Below are 23,201 nucleotides of genomic sequence, written 5' to 3' on the forward strand. Positions count from 1 at the left end.
AGGCAGGTTCAGATATTTCCTTACCTAGATTACTGTCTAGTCAAGGGCCGGTCCAGAACACAAGTGGATCAGCATGTCTCCCTCATAAGATCCACCTTCAACGCATTGGGCCTCTTCCTAAACACTCAAAAGTCACCGCTCACCCCTACTCAGAGAATAGAGTTCATAGGGGCAGTGCTAGACTCAACACAGGCCAGAACGTTCTTGCCTCAATCCCACTTCCAGGCCATTCACAACATCATACAGGACCTCAAACAATTCTCTGTAACCACAGTAAGGAGTTACTTAAAACTCTGCATCTTGCACATATGTAGTGCAACATGTGAGGCTCAGACTCGGACCTCTCCAAGCTTGGCTAGCATTGGTGTATCGACCAAACAGGCACAGTCTAGACATGGTGGTTACCCTTCCACCGGAGGTTCTCAAATCTCTTCACTGGTGGCTTGACCTGCAGTTGGTATGCGCAGGGGTTGCATTCTCCAAACCTTGTCCATCCCTATGTCTGACCACCGACACCTCAGCCATTGGGTGGAGGGCACACCTAGGGGAGCACAGAACTCAGGGCCTCTGGTCTCAGGAGGAACTGATGCTTCACATCAATGTAAGGAAGCTCAGGGCAGTCCAACTGGCATGTCAGGCCTTTCGTCCTCTCCTGGAGGGCAAGTGCATATTGTCCCTGACAGACAATACAACAGTGATGTTTTATATCAACAGATGGGGGAGTACACTCCTCTCCCCTGTGTCAGGAAGCCCTCAAGCTCTGGAAGTTCTGCATAGCACACTCCATACCTTTGGAAGCGTACTTTTGGAAGTGATCCGGGTATCTACAGGCCTGTTGGTTTGACATCTGTAGTATGCAAGGTCTTAGAAAAAATTTTGAAGGAGAAAGTAGTTAAGGACATGGAGGTCAATGATAATTGGGACAAAATACAACATGGTTTTACAAAAGGTAGATCATGGCAAACCAACCTGATTTCCTTCTTTGAGAAGGTAACAGATTTTTTAGACAAAGAAAACACAGTGGATCTAATTTACCTCAATTTCAGTAAAGCATTTGATACGGTTCTACATGGGGAATTATTAGTTAAATTGGAAAAGATGGGGATCAATATGAAAATTGAAAGGTGGATAAGGAACTGGTTAAAGGGGAGACTACAACGGGTCACACTGAAAGGTGAACTGTCAGGCTGGAAGGAGGTTACTAGTGGAGTTCCTCAGGGATCGGTTTGGGGACCAGTCTTATTTAATCTCCTTGGCACAAAAAGTGGGAGTGTGCTAATAAAGTTCCAGATGGCACAAAGCTGGGAGGTATTACCAATACAGAAAAGGACCGGGATATCCTACAGGAAGATCTTGGATGACCTTGTAAACTGGAGTAATAGTAATAGGATGAAATTTAATAGTGAAAAGTGGAAGGTCATGCATTTAGGGATTAATAACAAGAATTTTTGTTATAAACTGGGGACTCATCAGTTGGAAGTAACAGAGGAGGAGAAGGATCTCAGGGTATTGGTTGATCACAGGATGACTATGAGCTGTCAATGTGATGTGGCCGTGAAAAAAGCTAATGCAGTCTTGGGATGCATCAGGCAAGGTATTTCCAGTAGAGATAAGGAGGTGTTAGTACCCTTACATAATGCACTGGTGAGACCTCATCTGGAATTCTGTGTGCAGTTCTGGTCTCCCATGTTTAAGAAGGATGAATTCAAACTGGAACAGGTACAGAGAAGGGCTACTAGGATGATCCGAGGAATGGAAAACCTGTCTTATGAAAGGAGACTCAAAGAACTTGGCTTGTTTAGCCTAATCAAAAGAAGGCTGAGGGGAGATATGATTGCTCTCTTAAATATATCAGAGGGATAAATACCAGGGAGGGAGAGGAATTATTTAAGCTCAGTACCAATGTGGACACAAGAACAAATGGATATAAACTGGCCATCAGGAAGTTTAAACTTTGAAATTAGAAGAAGGTTTGTAAGCATCAGAGGAGTGAAGTTCTGGAACAGCCTTCCAAGGGGAGCAGTGGGGGCAAAAGACATATCTGTCTTCAAGACTAAGTTTGATACATTTATGGAGGGGATGGTATTATGGGATAGCCTAATTTTGGCAATTAATTGATCTTTGACTATTAGGGGTAAATATGCCCAATGGCCTATGATGGGATGTTAGATGGTGTAGGATCTGAGTTACAGAGAATTCTTTCCTGGGTGTCTGGCTGGTGAGTCTTGCCCACATGCTCAGGGTTTAGCGGATCGCCATATTTGGGGTCGGGAAGGAATTTTCCTCCAGGGCAGATTGGCAGAGGCCCTAGGGGTTTTTCGCCTTCCTCTACAGCATCAGGCACCGGTCACTTGCTGGAGGATTCTCTGCACCTTGAAGTCTTTAAACCATGATTTGAGGACTTCAGTAGCTCAGACATAGGTGAGGGGTTTGTTGCAGGAGTGGGTGGGTGAGATTCTGTAGCCTGCGTTGTGCAGGAGGTCAGACTAGGCAATCATAATGGTCCCTTCTGACCTTAAAGTCTATGAGTCTATTTCCAGGGTTGCAAAATGACCTAGCAGACCACCTCAGCAGGTCTTTTCACAATCACGAGTGGTCTATCCATCCAGATGTAATAAACAATATCTTCCAGCAGTGGGGAGTTCCCCAGATAGATCTGTTTGCCACAAGGGCCAACAGGAAGTGTCTACACTTTTGCTCCTTCCTGAACCACAGCCCGGATTCACTGGCAGATGCATTTCTGCTTCCATGGAAGAGCTGCCTGTTCTACGTATTCCCTCCTATATTGTTGATTCATAAGATCCTCCTCAAAATCCGGAGCACTGGAACCTCAGTGATCCTGGTGGCACTATCCTGGCTACATCAGCATTGGTACGCCATGCTACTGGAGCTATCGGTAGATACTCCAATCACTCTACTGCTTGTTCTGGACATCATCACTCAACATCACAGAAGGCTTCAACACCCCAATCTCGAGTCTCTCCACCTCACAGCTTGGAAACTGTATGGCTGAACCTGCTAGAGCTCACATGCTCAGACCCCATTAGAGAGGTTCTTCTGGGTAGCAGAAAACCTTCAACCAGAGCGACTTACCTAGCCAAATGGAAAAGATTTGCAATTTGGTGCCTGTGGAGTCGTATCCCTCCAACACAATTGTCGGTCCCCTTTATCTTGGACTACCTCCTAAAGCTGAAACAGCAGGTTTTGTCTCACTCCTCGATAAAGGTTCACCTGGCTGCCATCTCAGCTTTTCACCCAGGAGAGCATGGACGCACCATCTTCACTAACGAAATGGTGCAGTGGTTCCTCAAGGGGTTGGACAGGTTATATCCTCATATTCGGTGGCCCACCTCACACATGGGACCTTAACTTGGTACTCTTGAGGTTGATTGGGGGGCCCCCATTCGAGCCCCTAGCGACGTGCTCACTTCTCTACCTTTCCTACAAGGTGGCTTTTTTGGCGGCAATAACATCAGCCAGAAGGGTGTCCAAGCTCAAGGCTCTCGCATCTGACCCCCCATATACCATTTCTTACAAAGATAAGGTGCAACTACAACCTCACCTGGTGTTCCTCCTGAAGGTGGTCTCAAATTTCCATGCCAATCAAGACCTATTCCTTCCAGTCTTTTTCGAGAAACCCCATGCTAGTAGCTACGAGCAGAGGCTCCATTCCTTGAATGTGCGGCATGCATTGGCCTTTTATGTTGAATGAACTAAGCCGTTCCGCAAGTCAAACCAGCTGTTTGTTGCGGTAGCGGACAGGGTGAAAGGCCTCCCAGTGTCCACGCAAAGGATATCATCATGGATCACATCCTGTATCTGGGTTTGCTACAGTCTCGCAAAGGTCCCTGCCCCCTCTCTGGCTGCACACTCCACCAGAGCTCAAGCATCTTCATTGGCCTTCCTGGCCCTGGTACCGATCCAGGAGATATGTAGAGCGGCTACGTGGTCTTCGGTCCACACCTTTACTTCACATTACGCCATCACCCAGGAAGCCAGGGACAATGCAGTGTTCAGCAGGGCTGTGCTTCAATCAGTGATTCCATAAACTCCAGCCCACCTCCTAGGTAAGGTTTGGGAGTCACCTAATTGGAATTGATTTGAGCAAGCACTCGAAGAAGAAGAAAAAACAGTCACTCACCTTCTTTTAACTGTTGTTCTTCGACATGTGTTGCTCATATCCATTCCAAACCCACCCGCTTTCCCCTCTGTTGGAGTATCCGACAAGAAGAACCTGGAGAGGTGGCGGGTCAGCAGGGCCCTATATGCGGTGCCATGAAGGCATGACTCTAGGGGGCTCCAGAGCTGACCCGATGCATGCTGCTAAGGGAAAAACTTTCTGGTGAACTGTGCATGCAGTGCACGGGCAGCTAATTGGAATGGATGTGAGCAACACATCTCGAAGAACAAGTTACGAGAAGGTGAGCAAACGTTTTATTTCCTGACTTCTGTATGGTTGTCTTCAGTTGTGCTTCACCTGCCTCTCTAAAGTCAATGCCAGTGCCAGTTCCCATCTCTGAGCTTGCAGCTTGTTGCCTCTTTCAGGTTTGCTGGTGCTTTCACACTACGACAGCGGATGCTGAATTTTGTACAGAATATCCAGTATTATATGATGTTTGAAGTGATGGAACCAACATGGCATATCCTTGAGAAAAACTTGAAATCGGTGAGTTTAGTGGTTTGACCTGTGGCCAGATGGACAAGAGTCCCAAGTCACCGAACTGTTACTCTTATCCCTCTTGTTTAAGAAAAAAATCAGATTTCAGTTACTTAAAGTAAATATTTAAATATACCGTTCTCCAGAAAACAGTTACTGTGTTCCCCACACTTACTGCTCCAGAAGAGATTGTTGGGAATTCTTTAAGTGCTGTTCCTGTGGTGATAACATCAGAAGCCTGACAGTGCTTCTGCCTAGAAAAGAAAGAAATTTAAGGAGGAGCAGCTAAGGGGATCCAGACAAGAGTTTTCCAGACGTACACTTGTCTTACTCCCCATTATTTTATTGCCTTCTTAGAAGTCTAGATTGGAGTAACTCTCCCTAGCAATGTTGTCCCTTGGCGTGTGACTGTTCCAGTGGTTGAAGTTTACAATGCTAGTTTGATTTTTTTTTTTTGTATGTCTTTGTGCACCAGCACTTGCTAGGAGAGTAGTTAACTCCTGCAGAAGAGTTTGCAACACACACTTTTGGGTGTGGGAGACTCACAAAAGTAGCTGTCTTTCGTTCCAAAATGTATTCCTCCAGAGGCTGTTTCTGTGCAGGCAGACATTTACAGGGCTAAAATTGTTGGTCTCACCACACCACAGTTGTGCTGACTCTTCTTCATCACTTCCCATCTCTATTATTAATAAAGGCTTTTTCTCTCTTAGAACCACACTTTTCTCTGTGCTCCAGCTCCTGCTTACACCACCATGTGACATGGTGCCATCAGTGGCTGGATCCCATCTACCAAAAGAGAACAAAATAACAGGAACAGAAGAAAGATTGCAGCTCTTTGCATGAGGGGAGAATGGTCCCAGAGTACTGGGATGCAAAGGTTTTAGACATACCCAGGAATCACTGATACAGAGCTTTTGCTGACTCTCTGACTGTGACTATGACTAATAATCACTCTGAATTCTTTTGTATGTTCACTCGACCCTCCCTGAGGGTCCAGAGGACTGGACTGTTGGTCAGGAAGATTGGGTGACATATACATTGCTTTTGTTTGTTATGACAGTCAGTTATGAAACAGAATAATCCTAATCACTAATTTGCTATTAAAGGCATATATATAAATTTTGTAAGGGAATTGTCAGCAAGGGTTTAGACCTCCCCAAGTATCTGGGCAAAACTTCCATTGATTTCAATAAGGCATATATTGCACTACAGGTTTGGAGCACAGAACTAGCTCTTAATCATACCTTGGGACTGTTTGGGCCAGGTTTTCCCTACCTGGTATTCCATGAATTAGGATCACTGAGATTTAGAAATGACAGGAAAGGGCAGCCCCTTTCAGTCTAATGTTCTCCATTGTGCCAATCTCCCCCTGTTTTCACCAAGCACTCTCATGAAAAAGAGCTCTGAAATGGAAAAGGAACCCCTTGGCATAAGGAAAGATAGAACCAACGTCCCCGACTCATCAGGGAACGGGGTTTATCCCTATTCCATTCCAGTTCTGGGAAAGGTTGTGCTTTTGACCCTTGTTGGCTCTGAGAAGTATGAGCAGATGTCTTGGATGTGTTTGCTATAATACCCTTCTCATGACTCAATTTGCGTTTTTAATCTCTGCACATCTTGAGTCAGTGTAGAGTTTTATCTGAATGTAAACTTGCCATATCAGTTGAGATGACTAAAAACTTGTAAAACCCTACAGAAACAGTTAGCATTTCCCAATCTCATTTTGTTCCTATAATGTATTTCCTGTCTGAGTTTAACTTTACATTTTAAGCACTATGATCTTCTCAATATCTCATAGCAATTTTACTTTTTCTTTTTCCATTAATTTATTTCACATCACTAACCGATATTTTAAATCTCTGGTAGCAGGTTAGTGTAAGGAACTGGTTGATGTGTTGTTTATTGTTGTGTTTTCCTATAACAGGCTTCCAATATTGATGATGTCCTGAGCCACCATACGAGCTTTCTGGATAACTGTCTAAAGGACTGCATGCTAACAAATCCTGAGCTACTGAAGATCTTTTCCAAGCTGATGTCTGTTTGTGTCATGTTCACAAACTGTATGCAGGTATGGGGCCTCCCAGCACGCAGCAGAGTGTTTGCAGCTGCTCAAAATGCCACTTCCCTCTTCTCACAGTGCCATTTCTTTTGACTTGCCCTTCTCTCCTCCCTCTGAAATACTTTGCTTCTTTCACTGGCCTCTTTAGCTTTCTTTTTACTATTCTGGCAGCTGCTTTGGCAAGAAGATGATGACTGAAACATCCTACTCTAGGGAAAGTTTGATTTTATGTTATTCTTACAAGAATACTGATAGTTTAGTATGAATGAGAATTGACTCATAGTGCTTGTAAAGAATATAAAAATGGCCATACTGAGTCAGGTCAATGGTCCATTCAGTACAATATCCTGTCTTCCACCAGTGGCCTCTGCCAGATGCTTCAGAGGAAATGAACAGAACAGGGCAATTACTGAGTGAACCATCCTCTGTCATCTAGTCCAATTTTCTGGCAGTCAGATACTTAGGGACATCCAGAGCATGAGATTGCATCCCTGACCATCTTGGCTACTAGCCACTGATGGACCTATCTTCCTTGAACTTACCTAATTCTTTTTTGAACACACTTCTACTTTCGATCGTCACATCATTCCGTGGCTGCGAGTTCCACTGGTGGACTGTACACTGTGTGAACAAGTACTTCCTTTTGTTTGTTTGAAACCTGATGCCTATTAATTTCATTGGGTGACCCCCTTGTTCATGTGTTCTGACACCTCAGTCTGCGACAGTTCCTCAGATTTGTCATCTATGCCTGATTGGTTGGAAGAGTCAGCAGACTGGCTGTTAAACCCAGGAGCAGCAGCATTCAATGGCTGCTCAAAGCATTCGCCCACAGCTGTGATAGTTCCTGCACCTGTTTGTTCCCAGCCTTGACCTAATCTCTTTCCTCCTTGAACCCAGCCTTCTAACCTAGTGGTTAGAACAGGAGTCGGTAGTCAGGAATATTCAGTTGTGCATTGTGCAAGTTCTCTGTATATATCTGTCATTGCATCTCAGCTCTAACCCTCGGCACCCCAGAGTCTTCCTTTCTGTCCTCTTCCCCAAAACTCTGCCAGTACACCACTGTACTGATCTGCAGCACCCTTTACTGTTCCAGTTGTGGGCACCCCAATGCACCTCAGTCCTGACCTGTAAAACAGTTGTGTCTGCCTATCATGACCCAGCACTGGTGTCTCATGCACCAGTTTTAGCGACGTACACAAATAGGCAGTCTGATGGGAAACACTAACTTCATCGCTGCCTTAACCAGGATTTGATCCCATGTACCCCGCTGCTATGGAAGAAGGCTTTTGTGAACTATTGAAGCTCTAAAGTCCTGCCTGAATTAAAACCAGTTCTTATGCTTCATTTTAACTATAGAAATGGCGCTTGATGTTTACCATGTTCTATCATCTACTCTTCCCACAGAGATTTACCCAAAGCATGAAGCTGAATAATGAAATGGGCCGGCTTACATTAGAGCACGGCACAATGTTGGGCCCACCAACAGAGCAGGAGCGTGCCGAGGAAGTTGTGAAGAAGCAGCTAACTAATAAAGTAAGGCACCCACTTTTAAGAATATTTATTTGCTTGTTCTTAACTGGCTAATTCTTCCTTCCAGACAGCACCTTGGAAGTCAGGTTTCTCTTATTTCTACCTTTCTTCCATTGCACTGAAAAAGCCATAGAGGTACTTCACGATCATCCAGCCAGCAGCGTGTGCTGTTCCCATTTGGTAACAAGGAGGGAATAAGTGTTCTTTAAACTAACCAGCCAGGCTCCTTTAAGTGTGAACTTAAAAGCTCATGTAAATAAATACACTCAAAACATTCCTCAAAGAGCGACTTCATTCTGAGAAATGGCCCCTCAAGGTTCCATGTCTGTTATGCCCTTACACATGCCTTTAGTGAATTCAGATCAAATGTGCTCAGGTTACAAGAGAAAAAAAAATATTTTTCTAACTGCTAGCACTACAAGCTCAGCCAAGGCTCTGACAGTCAGGCTGAGCTTTTTTCTTCTCAGGGATGCTCATCATGCATAAAGGTTCTGCAAGCTTCCAGTGACAGCCATGCAGCTCTGTTCTCTTCAGTGGGTTTGCATAGTGTAACTGACTGGAACTTAATACACAATTCTGATGCTAGAGGAAAGGAACAGAATCCAGCTTTCTGTCAGTCTTACCCCTACAGAGCCAGCCCTGTCAACAGGGATAAAAAGCAGTGAATGCTTACTTTGGTCACTAAATTTAGCAGATCTACCTCTCCCTACACACATGGAGCAGGCCTGCTGAGTAAGGGACACTTCCACACAGCAGCTGTTCAGCACAGATCCTTGCTGAGATACAGAATGCTTACAGACTCAGTGTTACAAATCCACGAATACCTCAGAACAGCACATTTCCACTAATGCCTACCTTCTCATTTCACCACAAGTGTTCTTTGACTGCTTGCACAATGCATTCCACTCTTGGTGTGTATGTGCCCAGTTCAAAGTTGCCAGAAATTTTTCCCTCAGTGGTATTCGTTGGGGTGGCTTGAGCACCCTCTGCTGCCAAGTGCCACTAGCTTTGGTAAAAAGCCCCTAGCCAACCCTGTGCCCCCTCAGCTTCTTTTTGCCAACCATGATCGTCTCTGGAACTATTCTTCTTGCATTTGCAAGTTCTCACAGTTGATTTTGTTCTTTATGTATTGTGAATAATTAGTCACTAGTAGTAAAATTACAGTTAGATTTTCTGTTTATTTGCTTTTCCATCAATCCCTGGTGCCAAGAGATGCCTTGGTCACTGTGCTTCAAACCCTGTGTTTCCTATAATAAGTCTATGCCCATGAGCAACCCACAAGTTAGTTGCTTGAAGTGCCTTGGGGAAGCTCATACTGGGACCTTTGCCAAATTTGCAAGGGCTTTAAGCCTCACACAAATAAAGATCAGGAAGCCCCGCTAAAGTTTCTGCTCATGGAGAAGGCACCAAGACCTCCATCTGAGCCAGACAGACAGAATCAGCACCGACTGCTTTGGCATCCTATCATGTCAGAGTCCTGGTACCAATCCTAGTGCCTAGGAAGAGGCATAAAAAGCAGACTGCTGAAAGGGGGCAATCTACATGAAGTCTGCCAGGTATGGGGATCAGAATAAATTGCACTCTAAACCCAAGTGCTCCTCTGCCTTGGTACCATGGAAGCCGGCACCTATGCAGGTACTGTCAAGTCTGGAGCCAGAAGAGACTCCCATATCTGCAGCACTGCACCGATACCAACACTCTCAATACCAACATTGCCAGAGGTGTTTGCAGCTGCTAGTGATCTCCTCTTGCTGTCAGTACTGGTGTTGCTCGCAGTACAAGAGTCGTCACTTTCAGTGCTGGCGGACACGGGTGAACTGGTTGGATCATTACAACGCATGGTACTGGACCAGTCTCCTGTACCCATGACAGCTTGCCCTTCAGCATCATCAAAGGGGAAACTCATGATGCTGGCCTTGCTGCAGACCTCTCCACCTTGGCACTGATCGCCAGCACAGTCAGGAGCTGCACTCCTGTGGCCACCAGAATGAGAATTGTCCTCTTTTGAGTCGGAGATTGGGTCCTACTCTTCCCGGTTTCAAACCAGATTCCAAAACCAGGTTCAACAGGACCCCATAGATAAAGAAGGGAAGGAAGAGCATCCACAGCCAGTGCAGGCCTCCTTGTCCTCCTTTCCTGACAAGGCAGTCTCAGTCAAGGGCATCTCACCTCCCCCAGATGACTATAAAGCTCACCTAGAGTTGTTAAAGGGAGTAGCCTTAAATCTGGGCATACAGATAGAGGTAGTAAAAGATTCCCCCCACAGCCTGGAAGGGTTTCTACTCCCGTTATTTCCTAATCCTGACAGCCAAGGGAGGTCTCGGATCTATTTTAGACCTGCATCAACTTAACAACTATCTCAAAAATATAAAGTTCTGCATGGTCCTCCTGGCATCAATTATTCCTTCTCTGGATCCCAGGGACTGGTACGCCACCCTTGATTTAAGAGATGCCTCCTTCTATGCCTCAATATACTGTGGGCACAGAAGGTTCCTCAGGTTTGTAGTGAAGCAGTCACATTACCAGTTCACGGTGCTTCCATTTGGCCTGTCTGCAGTTTCTCGGGTATTCACAAAATGTATGGCTGTAGTGGCAGTGTTCCTGAGGAGATTAGGAGTTCAGGCCTACCCATATCTGAATGACTGACTAGTCAAGGGCTGGGCCAGGGCTCTGGTTGTGTCCAGTGTTTGACTCATCCAGTCAACATTCAAGGCCTTAAGCCTATTGATCAATGCAGACAAATCTATACTTTGTCTGGTACAGAGGATAGAGTTTATTGGTGTGTGTTAGACTCTATCCAGGCAAGGGTGTTACCCCCCTTCCCCCAAGTTACAATTCCAGTTGGTCCAGTCCCTGGTTACACACCTCAAATGTCATCCAATCATAACAGCCCAAAACTGTATAAGGCTCCTGAGCCGCATGGTCTTGTGCCCACAAGTGGTACAACATGTGAGTCTGTATCTCATACTCTTCCAGACTTGGATGGTCTCAGGGTACTTGCCAAGCCATCTTCCTGTGGACATTGTATTCACAGTTCCTTCCCGGGTTCTTTGTTTCTCTGAATTGGTCGTTGGATCCTCTCAACGCTTGTGTGGATGTTCCCTTCATCCCTTCTCGACCGTCAATGACTCTGGTCTCAGACACATTAGTGCTAGGATGGGGAGCACACTTGGGGCCCCTCAGAACTCAAGGTCTTTGGTCATTTACAAAGATCTCTCTTCATATCAACATTAGAGAGCTCAGAGTGGTTAGTCTTGCCTGTCAGTCATCCCTGCCTCATATCAGAAGGAGAAACCTATTTGTTCTGACAGACAACACCGCAGCCATGTTTTACCTCAACAGGAAGGGAGGAGCTCGCTCATCCTTCCTTTTTCAGGAAGCAGTTCATCTATGGGAATTTTGTATAGCCCATTCAGTCTACCTCGACTCCTCTTACCTTCCAGGGGTGCAGAACGAGATAACAGATCACTTGAGCAGGTCTTTCTTTAGTCATCACGAGTGGTCTGTTCACCTGGATGTAGCCAGAGGCATATTCAAGCAGTGGGGGACTTCCCAGGCAGACCTATATGAGAACAAGTACAACAGAAAATGTCATCAATTCTTCTGCTGTCGAGGCTGCAGTCTGGGTTCCATTGCAGACGCCTTCCTGCCACCCTGGACGGTAAAGCTTTATTATGCTTTACCCCCAATTCCAATTGGTGTGCCCACACCAATACTGGTTCTCCACTCGACTTGATCTCTTAGTGGTGACTCCAATCTTACTTCTGTTGCACCTGGATTTGATCACTCAAATAGATAATAAATAAAAAAATAATGCAGGCAGACATCCAGCAACAGAGGGGGGCTATCCAGTTTATTGCACCCAATACAGCATGTATGGTTACCTGCCCAATGGGCAGGTGGCATGTGTGTGCATTTGGTGCAAGGAGCTCCTGGCTCTCAGAGACTGTGTACGGGCTTTGGAGCTCAGAGTCTCTGATCTGGAAGAGCTAAGGGAGACAGAGAGGTACATAAATGAGACACAGTAGAATAGTCCCACCCCCAGTCTGACAGCCTCTATGCTGTTGAGGAGGATGAAAGTCTCAGGGAAGGAGAACATCTAACTGGAGCAGAGGGAAATGATCCCATAGTTGGGACCCTCCTTCCAGATGTGGTATCCTCTCGCACTGAGGATACCTCTCTGGGGAGTGCGGGGAGGAACTCCAGTTATAGGAAGAAACGGGTATTGGGTGATTCGATCATTAGAAACATAGTTGGCTGGGTTTGCGATAACCGGGAGAACCGCATGGTTACTTGCCTACCTGGTGCAAAGGTTGCGGATCTCTCGAGACATCTAGATAGACTTAGGTGGAGTGCTGGGGAGGAGCCAGTGGTTGTGGTACGTGTAGGTACCAGTAACATAGGGAAGGATATGAGAGAGGTCCTGGAGGCCAAATTTAGGCTGCTAGGTAAGAGATTGAAGTCCAGGACCTTTATGATAGCATTTTCTGAAATGCTTCCAGTTCCACACGCAGGTCCAGTTAGACAGGCAGAACTGCAGGGCCTCAATGCATGGATGAGACGATGGTGTAGGGAGTAGGGGTTTAGGTTTATTAGGGACTGGGGAAACTTTGGGGAAAGTGGGAGCCTATACAGGAAGGATGTGCTCCACCTAAAGCAAAATGGAATCAGATTGCTGGCACTTAAAATTAAAAAGATCGTAGAGCAGTTTTTAAACAAAGGGCTGGGGGAAAGCCTACAGGTGCAGAGGAGCACGTGATTCGGACAGAGACATCCCTTAGGGGAGGATCTATTAATGGAGATTCTCTATGTCCTAGTAAGGAGGAGAGGATGGAAGATGATAAAATACAGGTAGGATCTGATGAGAAACAGTCAAATGAAAAAAGTGCCATTCAATTATATCATATAATGGCAGACAGCTAAAAAGTGATAAGTTCTTAAAGTGCTTATATACAAATGCTAGAAGTCTAAATAATAAGATGCGTTTACTGAACTGCCTTATATTAAATGAGGATATTGATATAATAGGCATCACAGAAACTTGTTGGAATGAGGATAATCAATGGGACACAATAATATCCGGGTACAAAATATATCAGAAGGACAGAACAGGTCATGCTGGTGGGGGACTGGCACTATATGTGAAAGAAAGCGTAGAATCAAATGAAGAAAAAATCTTAAATGAACCAAACTGTACCATAGAACCTCTGTGGATAGTAATTCCATGCTCTAATAATAAGAATATAACAGCAGGGATATATTGTCAACCACCTGACCAGGATGGTGATAGTGACTGTGAAATGCTCCGGGGGATTAGAGAGGCTATTAAAATAAAAAACTTAATAACTGGGTATTTCAACTATCCCCATATTGACTGGGTACATGTCACCTCAGGAAGGGATGCAGGGATAAAGTTTCTTGACACCTTAAATAACTGCTTCTAAGAGCAGCCAGTCCTGGAATCCCACAAGAGGAGAGGCAATTCTTGATTTAGTCCTAAGTGGAGCACAGGATCTGATCCTGAACCGCTTGGTAATAGTGACCATAATATAATTAAATTTAACATCCTTATGGCGGGGAAAACACCACAGCAGCCCAACACTGTAGCATTTAATTTCAGAAAAGGGGACTACACAAAAATAAGGAAGTTAGGTAAACAGAAATTAAAAGGTACAGCACCAAAAGTGAAATCCCTGCAAGCTGCATGGAAACTTTTTAAAAACACCATAATAGAGGCTCAACTTAAATGTATACACCAAATTAAAAAACTGTAAGAGAACCAAAAAAGTGCCATCATGGCTAAACAACTAAGTAAAAGAAACAGTGAGAGGCAAAAAGGCATCCTTTAAAAAATGGAAGTTATATCCTAGTGAGGAAAATAGAAAGGAGCATAAATTCCGGCAAATCAAGTGTAAAAATATAATTAGGAAGCTGAAAAAGAACTTGAAGAACAGCTAGCCAAAGACTCAAAAAATAATAAAAAAAAATTGTAAGTACATCAGAAGCAGGAAGCCTGCTAAACAACTAGTGGGGCCATTGGACGATCAAGATGCTAAAGGTGCACTCAAGGACAAGAAGGCCATTGCGGAGAAACTAAATGAATTCTTTGCATCAGTCTTCACATCTGAAGATGTGAGGGAGATTCCCAAACCTGAGCCATTCTTTTTAGGTGACAAATCTGAGGAACTGCCCAGATTGAGGTGTCATTAGAGGAGGTTTTGGAACAAATTGATAAACTAAACAGTAATAAGTCAGCAGGACCATATGGTATTCGCCCAAGAGTTCTGAAGGAACTCAGATGTGAAATTGCAGAACTACTAACTATAGTCTGTAACCTATCATTTAAATCAGCTTCTGTACCAAATGACTGGAGGATAGCTAATATGACTCCAGTTCTTAAAAAGGGCTCCAAAGATGACAAGGTCCCTCGCCAAAGGCTCCTAAGCAAAGTAAGCTGTCATGGGATAAGAGGGAAGGTCCTCTCGTGAATTGGTAGCTGGTTAAAAGATAGGAAACAAAAGGTCATTAGAAATAGATAGGAAACAAAAGGTCATTAGAAATAAATGGTCAGTTTTCAGAATGGAGAGAGGCAAATAGTGTTGTCCCCAGGGGTCTGTACTGGGACCAGTCCTATTCAACATATTCATAAATCATCTGGAAAAAGGGGTAAACAGTGAAGTGACAAAATTTGCAGATGATACAAAACTACTCAAGATATATAAATCCCAGGCAGACTGTGAAGAGCTACAAAAGGATCTCTCAAAACTGGGTGACTGGACAACAAAATGGCAGATGAAATTCAATGTTGATAAATACAAAGTAATGCACATTGGAAAACACAATCCCAATTATACATATAAAATATGGGGTCTAAATTAGCTGTTACCACTCAAGAAAGAGATCTTGGTATCATGGTTTATAGTTCTCTAAATACATCCACTCAATGTGTAGCGGCAGTCAAAAAAGCGAATAGAATATTGGGCATAATTAAGAAAGGGATAGGTAATAAGACAGAAAATATCATATTGCTTCTATATAAATCCATGGTACGCCCACATCTTGAATACTGCGTGCAGAGGTGGTTACCCCATTTCAAAAAGGATGTATTGGAATTGGAAAAGGTTCAGAAAAGGGCAACAAAAATTATTAGGGGTATGGAACAGCTTCTGTATGAGGAGAGATTAATACGACTGGGACTTTTCAGCTTGGAAAAGAGACTACTAAGGGGGGATATGATAGAGGGCTATAAAATCATGACTGGAGTGGAGAAAGTAAATAAGGAAGTGTTATTTATTTCTTCTCATAACACAAGAACTAGGGGTCACCAAATGAAATTTAAACCTGCTGCCTATTAAACACACACAAGGTATTTTTTCACACAATGCACAGTCAGTGTGCGGAACTTTTTGCCAGAGGATGTTGTGAAAGCCAAGACTAAAATACAGTTCAGAAAAGAACTAGATAAGTTCATGGAGGATAGGTCCATCAATGGCTATAAGCCAGGATGGGCAGGGATGGTATCCCTAATCTCTGTTTGCCAGAAGCTGGGAATGGACGACAGGGAATGGATCACTTGATGATTACCTATTCTGTTCATTCCCTCTGGGGTACCTGGCATTGTCCACTGTCGGAAGACAGGATACTGGGCTAGATCGACCTTTGGTCTGAACCAGTATGGCTGCTCTTATGTTCTTATGTAATACCACAGTCAGCTGCTCCCCCGAACCTGTGTTCCCTTCATTTAACAGCCTGGAAGCTCCATGGCTAAATCCCAGAGAACAAGCTTGCTTGGAGCAAATTCGCCAAGTCTTACTAAGCAGTAGAAAGCCCTCCACCAAAGCCACCTAGCTGTCAAAATGGAAGCGGTTCTTAGTCTTGGCTTCCCAAACCAGAGTCTTGCTGATACATTCGTCCATCCAACATATACTGTTTGCTGCACCTGAAACAGCAAGGCTTAGCAATTTCCTCTGTCAAGGTTCACCTGACAACAATATCAGCTTTCCACCGTTGTGTGGATAACAGTTCTGTTTTTTCAAATGACATGACAATCCGATTCCTTAAAGGCCTTGAAAAGTTGTATCCTCAATGAAGAGAGCTTGTCCCTCCACCCTTGGGACTAGAGCCTGGTCTTGTCTAAATTTATGGGACCACCGTTTGACCTTTTAGCAATGTGCTCCTTACTATACCTCCCTTAGAAGGTGGCTTTTCTAATTGCCATCACTTCTGCTAGAAGAGTCTTGGAACTCCATGCCTTGACTTCGGAACCTCCATATACGGTCTTCTTTAAAGATAAGGTATATTTACACCCTCCCCTGAGTGTCCTTTGTAAAGCAGTTTCAAATTTTTATAGCAATCAAGCAGTTTACTTACCGGTGTTATACCCAAAACCTCACAGAAATAGGAATCAATGACTACACACACTGGATGTTACATGAGCTCTAGACTTTTACATAGACAGGACTGAACCATTTCAGCAGTCCATCCAACTGTTCACAGAGGATTTTGTCTTGGATAACGTCATGTATCCACACTTGCTATGAACAGGCAGGCATTTGGCCACCAAGTAACCTGACTACTCATTCCACAAGATCTCAAGCATCCTTAGTGGTGTTCTTAGTGCAAATCCCTATCTAGGACATTTGTAAAGCAGCAAGCCAGTCATCAGTGCACTTTCTCCCATTATACCATCACCTATTATTCTAGGGATGATGCCAAATTTGGTTAAGCTGTATGAATGTGAACTCTGATCCCTCCAGCTTTATTACTGCTTGGGAGTCACCAAGAGTGGAATGCACATGTGCAAGCACTTGATGAAGAAAAGACGGTTTTGAACCTTTTGTAATTGTTGTTCTTCGAGATGTGTTGCACATGTCTATTCCACGACCTACCCTCCTACCCCTCTATGTCGGAATTTCTGGAAAGAAAGAACTGAGGGGGGCTCAGGGTCAGCTAGGCATTTTATAGCAGTGAGGGAAAAATTGCTGGTAATGGTGCATGGGGCACACAGGCACTAAGAGTGGAATGGATCAAGTGCAACTCATCTTGAACAACAATTACAAAAGATTAGTAAGCATTTTTTCATGTCATTTTCCTTCTTCCTCTGTGGTTTAATGAGAGCGCTGACCCTGCTAAACATGTACATTGTTACCCAGCTGCAGCAGAATTATGTTGCTTACAGCAAACATTTGTCTTATTACTTAGTTCTGAACTGTTTTTATCAAGGGCAGTGGGCACTAACGCATGGGTTCTTTGTGGCTCGGGTTCTTTCACATCTCCAAAGTAGTATCTTGTGGCAAATGAACCAGTTAGTGTGTAGACTGTTAGACCATTTCCAGCCCATCCCTTTTGAGATTAGGACACCTGACTTTGTTTGTTTCCTTTCTGTGTATATGTATGCTAACTTCTCTCACCCTGCAGCTCACAATCTGCCTTCTGCTAGGCTGACACACCATTCCTGCAGACAGCCACTAGGGGGCCACGAAAGAGCAGTGCAGTGTAAATGCTTGAAGGTGGTCTGCTGGACATTCCCTGCCTGTGTTGTTTGCCTGATGAACCTATCTCGTGTACAGCAGCACGTAGCATTTGAAAACAAGCCACCCACAGGATGCTTCTGATCATAGTGCCTGTGATGAAATACTGTAGAGATCAGTTAAAGCCACACTACTACTGAAGATACTACTACACAACTCTAACAGGATCCATTTCATACCTTTGGATTGTGTGTCAGACCAGCAGGGCAAGGTTTTTAAACCCCCAGGGCATGATGTCTTCTCAGTGTCAGTACCTTGCCCAGGGAGCATGCTCTAGGCTTGGGTCTTGCAGCATACCTGAGGGGCAGTATATAGAATTCATTTCACAACTGTTCATCCTGTTGTATGCCGCATGAGAAAAGGTGTGTCTGGGATGGAGCAGTTTTGAAATTTTATGTCAATATTCTTCCATAGAAACAGAAGTTTGAAAAAAGAAAAGAGAGAGTCCTTGTACAGTGTACTCCTTTTCTTTTTGCGAATACAGACTAACACGGCTGTTACTCTGAAACTTGTACAGTGTGTGTCTGGTTGCCACCCAGAACCACTCTCACTTACTGTGGCCTCCTCTTGATAGCTTTTAGCAGAGCATGCAGACGCCTTCCAACTAACATCTGGCTTCGAGGCAACTATCAACAAGTTTGACAGCAATTTCTCAACACATCTCCTGGACCTTCTGGATAAGCTGAGTGTTTATAGCACCAATGACTGTGAGCACAGCATGATCAACATCATCTACAGGTGAGCAGAGTGGAACTGTCTCCTAGTAGCACAGGAAGGAAAGAGTCCAACTCTAGACCAGACTGAAATTTGTTCTTTATTCCTTTTTTGTGGTATCATGGCAGCCAGCTGTTCTATCAGTGTAACACTGGAATAGCAAGAAGCTTTAGTCAGTAGTTCAGCAAGTAGCTTTTTTAAAATGTACTTTTGCAAGAAATAAAGTTGGGGAAATGGAGGTTCTTTTTTAAGCTATTGCAAATCTGACTTTGTAAATGATGCTAGTCTCACTGTATTTGGTCATAGCCTTGTCCTGTGTCACTGAAATGACTATACTTCTTGAGAAACTGACCTACCCGCTCCATGCCTCAGTTTCTCCATCTCCAAGATGGGGATAATAGAGCTGCCTTTGAAATGCTTTCAGATCTACGCATGAACAGCTACTATAAAAGTGCCCGGTATTATTAGTAACACTGGGTCTTTAAGATCCCTCTGCAGCTACATTGCAACATGGTGCGAAATGTGTAGGGCCTGCTGAGGCACTGCCAGTTTCTCATCCCTACAGGGTATGCACTGGGAAATCCTTCTCAGTTGAGCTTGGATGAAGTGCATCAAACAGAAGTGCCTCTCACTCTATGCATTCCTGCCAGTATTTTTTTCCCCAGAGGAACTGCGACTGTTGTTGCTGTTGATGTCCACTGGTGGCAAGCCATGTACAGTACTGGACTGGGGTTATTTTTTAATGAGAGAAGATTAAAATTAAATGAAATCCAAATATGTTAATATCTGGAAATTCTCAACTAAGGCATCAAACAATTGTAGGTTTAAGGGGATGAGTGAGGATGGAGCGGGGCAGAGAGACTTGGCATTCCTAACCTGATGTGTCACAGGAGGAAAAGCAGTGAAGTTACAGCCTAGGATACTTACCAGCTTGGACTTAAAAGCATGGAAATGTTCCTTGTATTAACATTTATAAGTTGAAATAGCTGCAGTTACAGAATTGATGGACAGATGTAAGATGCACAGCCCCAGTGAGCCATAGGCTGTAGCTTTGATTCACAAAGCAAGAATCCTTATTTTAAAGTGTATAGTCTTGTTTTTTTCCTTCAGGAGACTGTGTGTTTATTGCTCATAGAAGTAATTTTAAATGGCTAGTAGTAGCTTGTAACCAAAATTTATAATACCCATTTGTTACTCAGAGACCCTTCCTAAAACACACTGCTTTGCTTGATGTTTCAGAATCATTTTTCCCTAACAATAGTAGAGACTTGGATTAGTAACATTCAGTTTTACAGCATAGTCCAGACTGAAGGTTGGGAGATCTGGGATCTATTCCCAGTTTTGACACTGACTTGCTATTTGGCCTAGTGCAAATCATGCCAGCCCTCTATGCCTCAGTTTCCCCATTTGTAAAATGGGGCTAATGCTGCCTATCTTCCTTTGTAAAGTACGTTGAAAGCTTCAGACAAAAAGCCTTATAACTTGCTTTTATGGAATATTTGTGATGATTCTGTTTTAAACACAGGTAAACGATGTCGGAAAAGTCTCCCAGAATCAACACTTTCATTTACAAAAATTCCAATTTTGGCAAACTCTGATTTTCTGAAATTCCAATATGCTTCCACCCCTGAGCCATTTAGATAACTGGAATTTACCTCTATAAGGTATAAATACACTGTAAATACACAGGTATAAATACACTGTAAATCATAAATAATGGTAATTATGGTAACTGGTGAATTTTAGGTGTATGCCCAGGAATTTCTCTCATTTTTACTATGGAATTTTGAAACCCTTAAATAGCATTTGAAGCCTGTTACCACTTCTCTCTGTTTTCACACTTCTGGGCCATTTGTGGGAAGACTATTGAACATGTGTTTGCTTTCCTCTAGGCTGGATTTCAATGGATTCTACACAGAGCGGCTGGAGCATATTTCTGCACAGAGGAGTCAGAAAGGAGTTTCCGAAGCTCCCCTTCTTCCCAGGGTCGTTGTATCCACCCAATGACGCTTTTATGTTACATATTTTAGATGCTGCACCTTTCACACCAGAATGCAGTACTCTTGCCCAGTTGTATCTGTGAGTAGTTTGCACTTTAAACTCCATAAAAGCTGGAAAACAGCAGTCGTCTAGTAAGATCGTGTTTGAGCTTCTGAAATCTAAACGTGGAAAGGATTTTGTCACTTCTGAGATACTTTTGTTAACTTTTTTACCAAATATTAAAACTGTGTGTGTTGTATAATATATAAAGAAATAAAACATCAGAATTATTTGGTCTCTGTTGGCCTGAACTTACTGCTCACTTCAGTCATTCTGGGTGACTACAGCTTGGTCATCTTATGTAGTTCTGCTAATTCACAGATAGAGATGTAAGGTAGTTACGTGTTGTGACTTAGGGCTTGAAGAAAGCTCGCTGAAGCCCAGTGGAGTCCCTCCATTGACTTAGGTTTGGATCCAGGCCCTTTTTCAGTGTCTGTCTGCGATTGTAGCATAGATGCCAGAGCTATGCAAATAACAGACTTTCAGTTCACTGTCCAAACTGAAAAATGGAAAGAGAAATTCACTTTCAGATGACCTGAAACAAATTTTTGGTTTTTGGCAAACTGAAATTTTTTTCTTTTGGATTAAACTAAACTTTTTGTTCCATTTTTTAGTTCAAACTTTTTAAATGAAATTGAAGTAAAATTCAAAACAAAAGGTCATTTTGAATTTTTGACCAAAATAGTTCAGTGAATTCCATGTAAGTTTGCAAATGTTTTGGTTGACATGAATCCTCATTTTTCATTGGGTGGGAAAGTTGGGAGAGGTTCATCTGAAATATTGTTCCCAGGTCTAATGGAATCAGAACATCTGTCTGAGGCTCAACCCACTCATTATTCAAGTAAGTAATGTTGCTAGGTTGGGAGGAGAGACCCAGAGAAATGGCAGAGCTCATCATCTCCATCCCCTACTACTCAGGATTGCACATTGAGGGGCTCCAGTTATCTAGGCCGTTGTCAGCTCTGCAAGAGACTATGGGCATGTACTCCACATAGGGCTGCTCCTCAGGAGTGTTTGTGTATGCCATGTGCAGGCAGCTGCCTATGCATGGCAAACACAAGGCTGCCTGCAGTGCTTAAAGAGCCCTTATGCTCTGTGGGTTTGCACTGTAGTTGTTTTTCAGGTGTAACTCAGGGTGTTGGATTTGACCTGTAGAACCCTATATGGTTTTGGTTCTGGCTACATATTCCCATTTCCGTAGAACCCAGATATGGTGGCCTTTAGGGCATTCTATTTTTCTGGGATGGCCTAACAAGGGGAGGCTGTTTTTCCTCACAATAGGTTCATTAGTTGAATAATTGATGGCTCTGACTGCAGCCTTAGGCTTATAGGAACCATCACTTCCATCACCAGATCAGGAAAGGAGTGTCTTTTCTTTCCACTTCTCCTCTCATCACATGCATTAAACTTTTGACCACTTTTGACCATACACTTTCTAGCACGGATGCCTTTTTGAGCATGCTAGTGGGAAGGGGAGGATAATAAAAGCCAAGCTGATGGAGAGTTAAGGGTGCTGTACAGAGGCAGACATGTCTGGCCTCTCTCATAGTAATATCCACCCCACATGGTGGCACCCAGCTATTATCCAGAACAAAGTTGTTTAAATCCCCCTATGCAGTAAGTATCAGGGCAGTTTATTGCAATACAACACACAGTACTTACAGGAAAAGGTCCCCTCTGCAGTGCTGTCAGGCTGGTTCTTCAGCTGGGTCTTGGGGACCATCTCTGGCAATGTATCTGCCTGGGTCTGTGGCTCAGGGTTGGACATGCCAGAGACCTTGGTTGTTTGAGGATATCTCCTCGCTGACGCCTGTGGTCAGCTGGGTGCCTTCTGATGGCGCAGGAATATCCGTTTCATTGTGGCCTCCCTGGCAAAACTGCAGTCCAGCTCCTCCTAGTGCATGTACTGGGAGCGTTACTGAAGCTGTTGTTTTTGTAATTCTGCTGGAGCTCCTTTGTTTTGTTGTGGCACTAGTCCATGTCCTGGGAGTGCCCCTACTGCCACATTTGCAGTGATAGCCTCTCATTCTATGATCTCTCTTCACATTCCACTGACTCTTGTTAAGATGGGACTGGATGTGCTCATCTCCCCAGGGAGACAAGGAAATCGAGGACTTCCAGATAGGAGCACATGAAAGCACAGGACTTATAGCACATGGCTGCTATAATGGACTCCGTGCATGTGAACTTGCTACAAACTTGAATTGTGAAGGGGCACACTTGGGCTGAACACCAACATTTAAATGGGAAGGTGACATCCAGTCAGGATGACCCTGGAGCAGTAGAAGGTGCACAAGGGAAATACAGGCTAATCCCGATGTGAAGCAGTGCAGAATGGAAGAGGATGGCCTGAAGTGGTATAGTTAATTACAAATAAGGATGTTTCCACATGAAGTGTAGAGTAGATAACTCATTCCAAAGTAGTTATGCTGCTTCCAAAGCATTTTAATTAAAGTGGGATAAGATGCCAGATAAATAAGAGAACTTGTGTTTGGCCATTCAGGCCGAAAATATTTCCCCCATTGACAAACCCATAGACTATAAAACGGAATTGAGATTGCTGACACTGCGCTGCTCGTAGAGTTTAGCATTTTAGTTTCTAAGTTAATCTCACTACGTGCATGTTCACCAGGATGCTCTAGTGGGCTACAGTGAAAGCTCATCCGAAGGC

At 43.8% G+C, this 23,201-nt stretch overlaps 1 protein-coding gene across 9 annotated transcripts in view; it reads left to right on the forward strand.

The window, feature by feature from the left end:
* Window positions 1-20,760, forward strand: part of TUBGCP2 (tubulin gamma complex component 2) — a 91,687-nt gene extending 70,927 nt beyond the window's left edge. For 7 of the 9 annotated variants that reach the window (XM_073353112.2, XM_073353111.2, XM_073353117.1 and 4 more), the window contains 5 exons: window positions 4,546-4,666; window positions 6,582-6,725; window positions 8,121-8,249; window positions 18,351-18,514; window positions 20,383-20,760. In XM_073353112.2, the coding sequence (XP_073209213.1) occupies window positions 4,546-4,666; window positions 6,582-6,725; window positions 8,121-8,249; window positions 18,351-18,514; window positions 20,383-20,497 (673 nt within the window). In that variant the 3' untranslated portion in view covers window positions 20,498-20,760. Of the gene's footprint in view, window positions 1-4,545; window positions 4,667-5,367; window positions 5,535-6,581; window positions 6,726-8,120; window positions 8,250-18,350; window positions 18,515-20,382 lie in introns of those variants that run through there. The other 2 variants (XM_073353114.1, XR_012159936.1) reach the window with 2 other exon arrangements.
* Window positions 20,761-23,201: the final 2,441 nt, after the last annotated feature.

Source organism: Lepidochelys kempii, chromosome 7, assembly GCF_965140285.1.
Source record: "Lepidochelys kempii isolate rLepKem1 chromosome 7, rLepKem1.hap1, whole genome shotgun sequence".
Classification (NCBI taxonomy): domain Eukaryota; kingdom Metazoa; phylum Chordata; order Testudines; family Cheloniidae; genus Lepidochelys; species Lepidochelys kempii.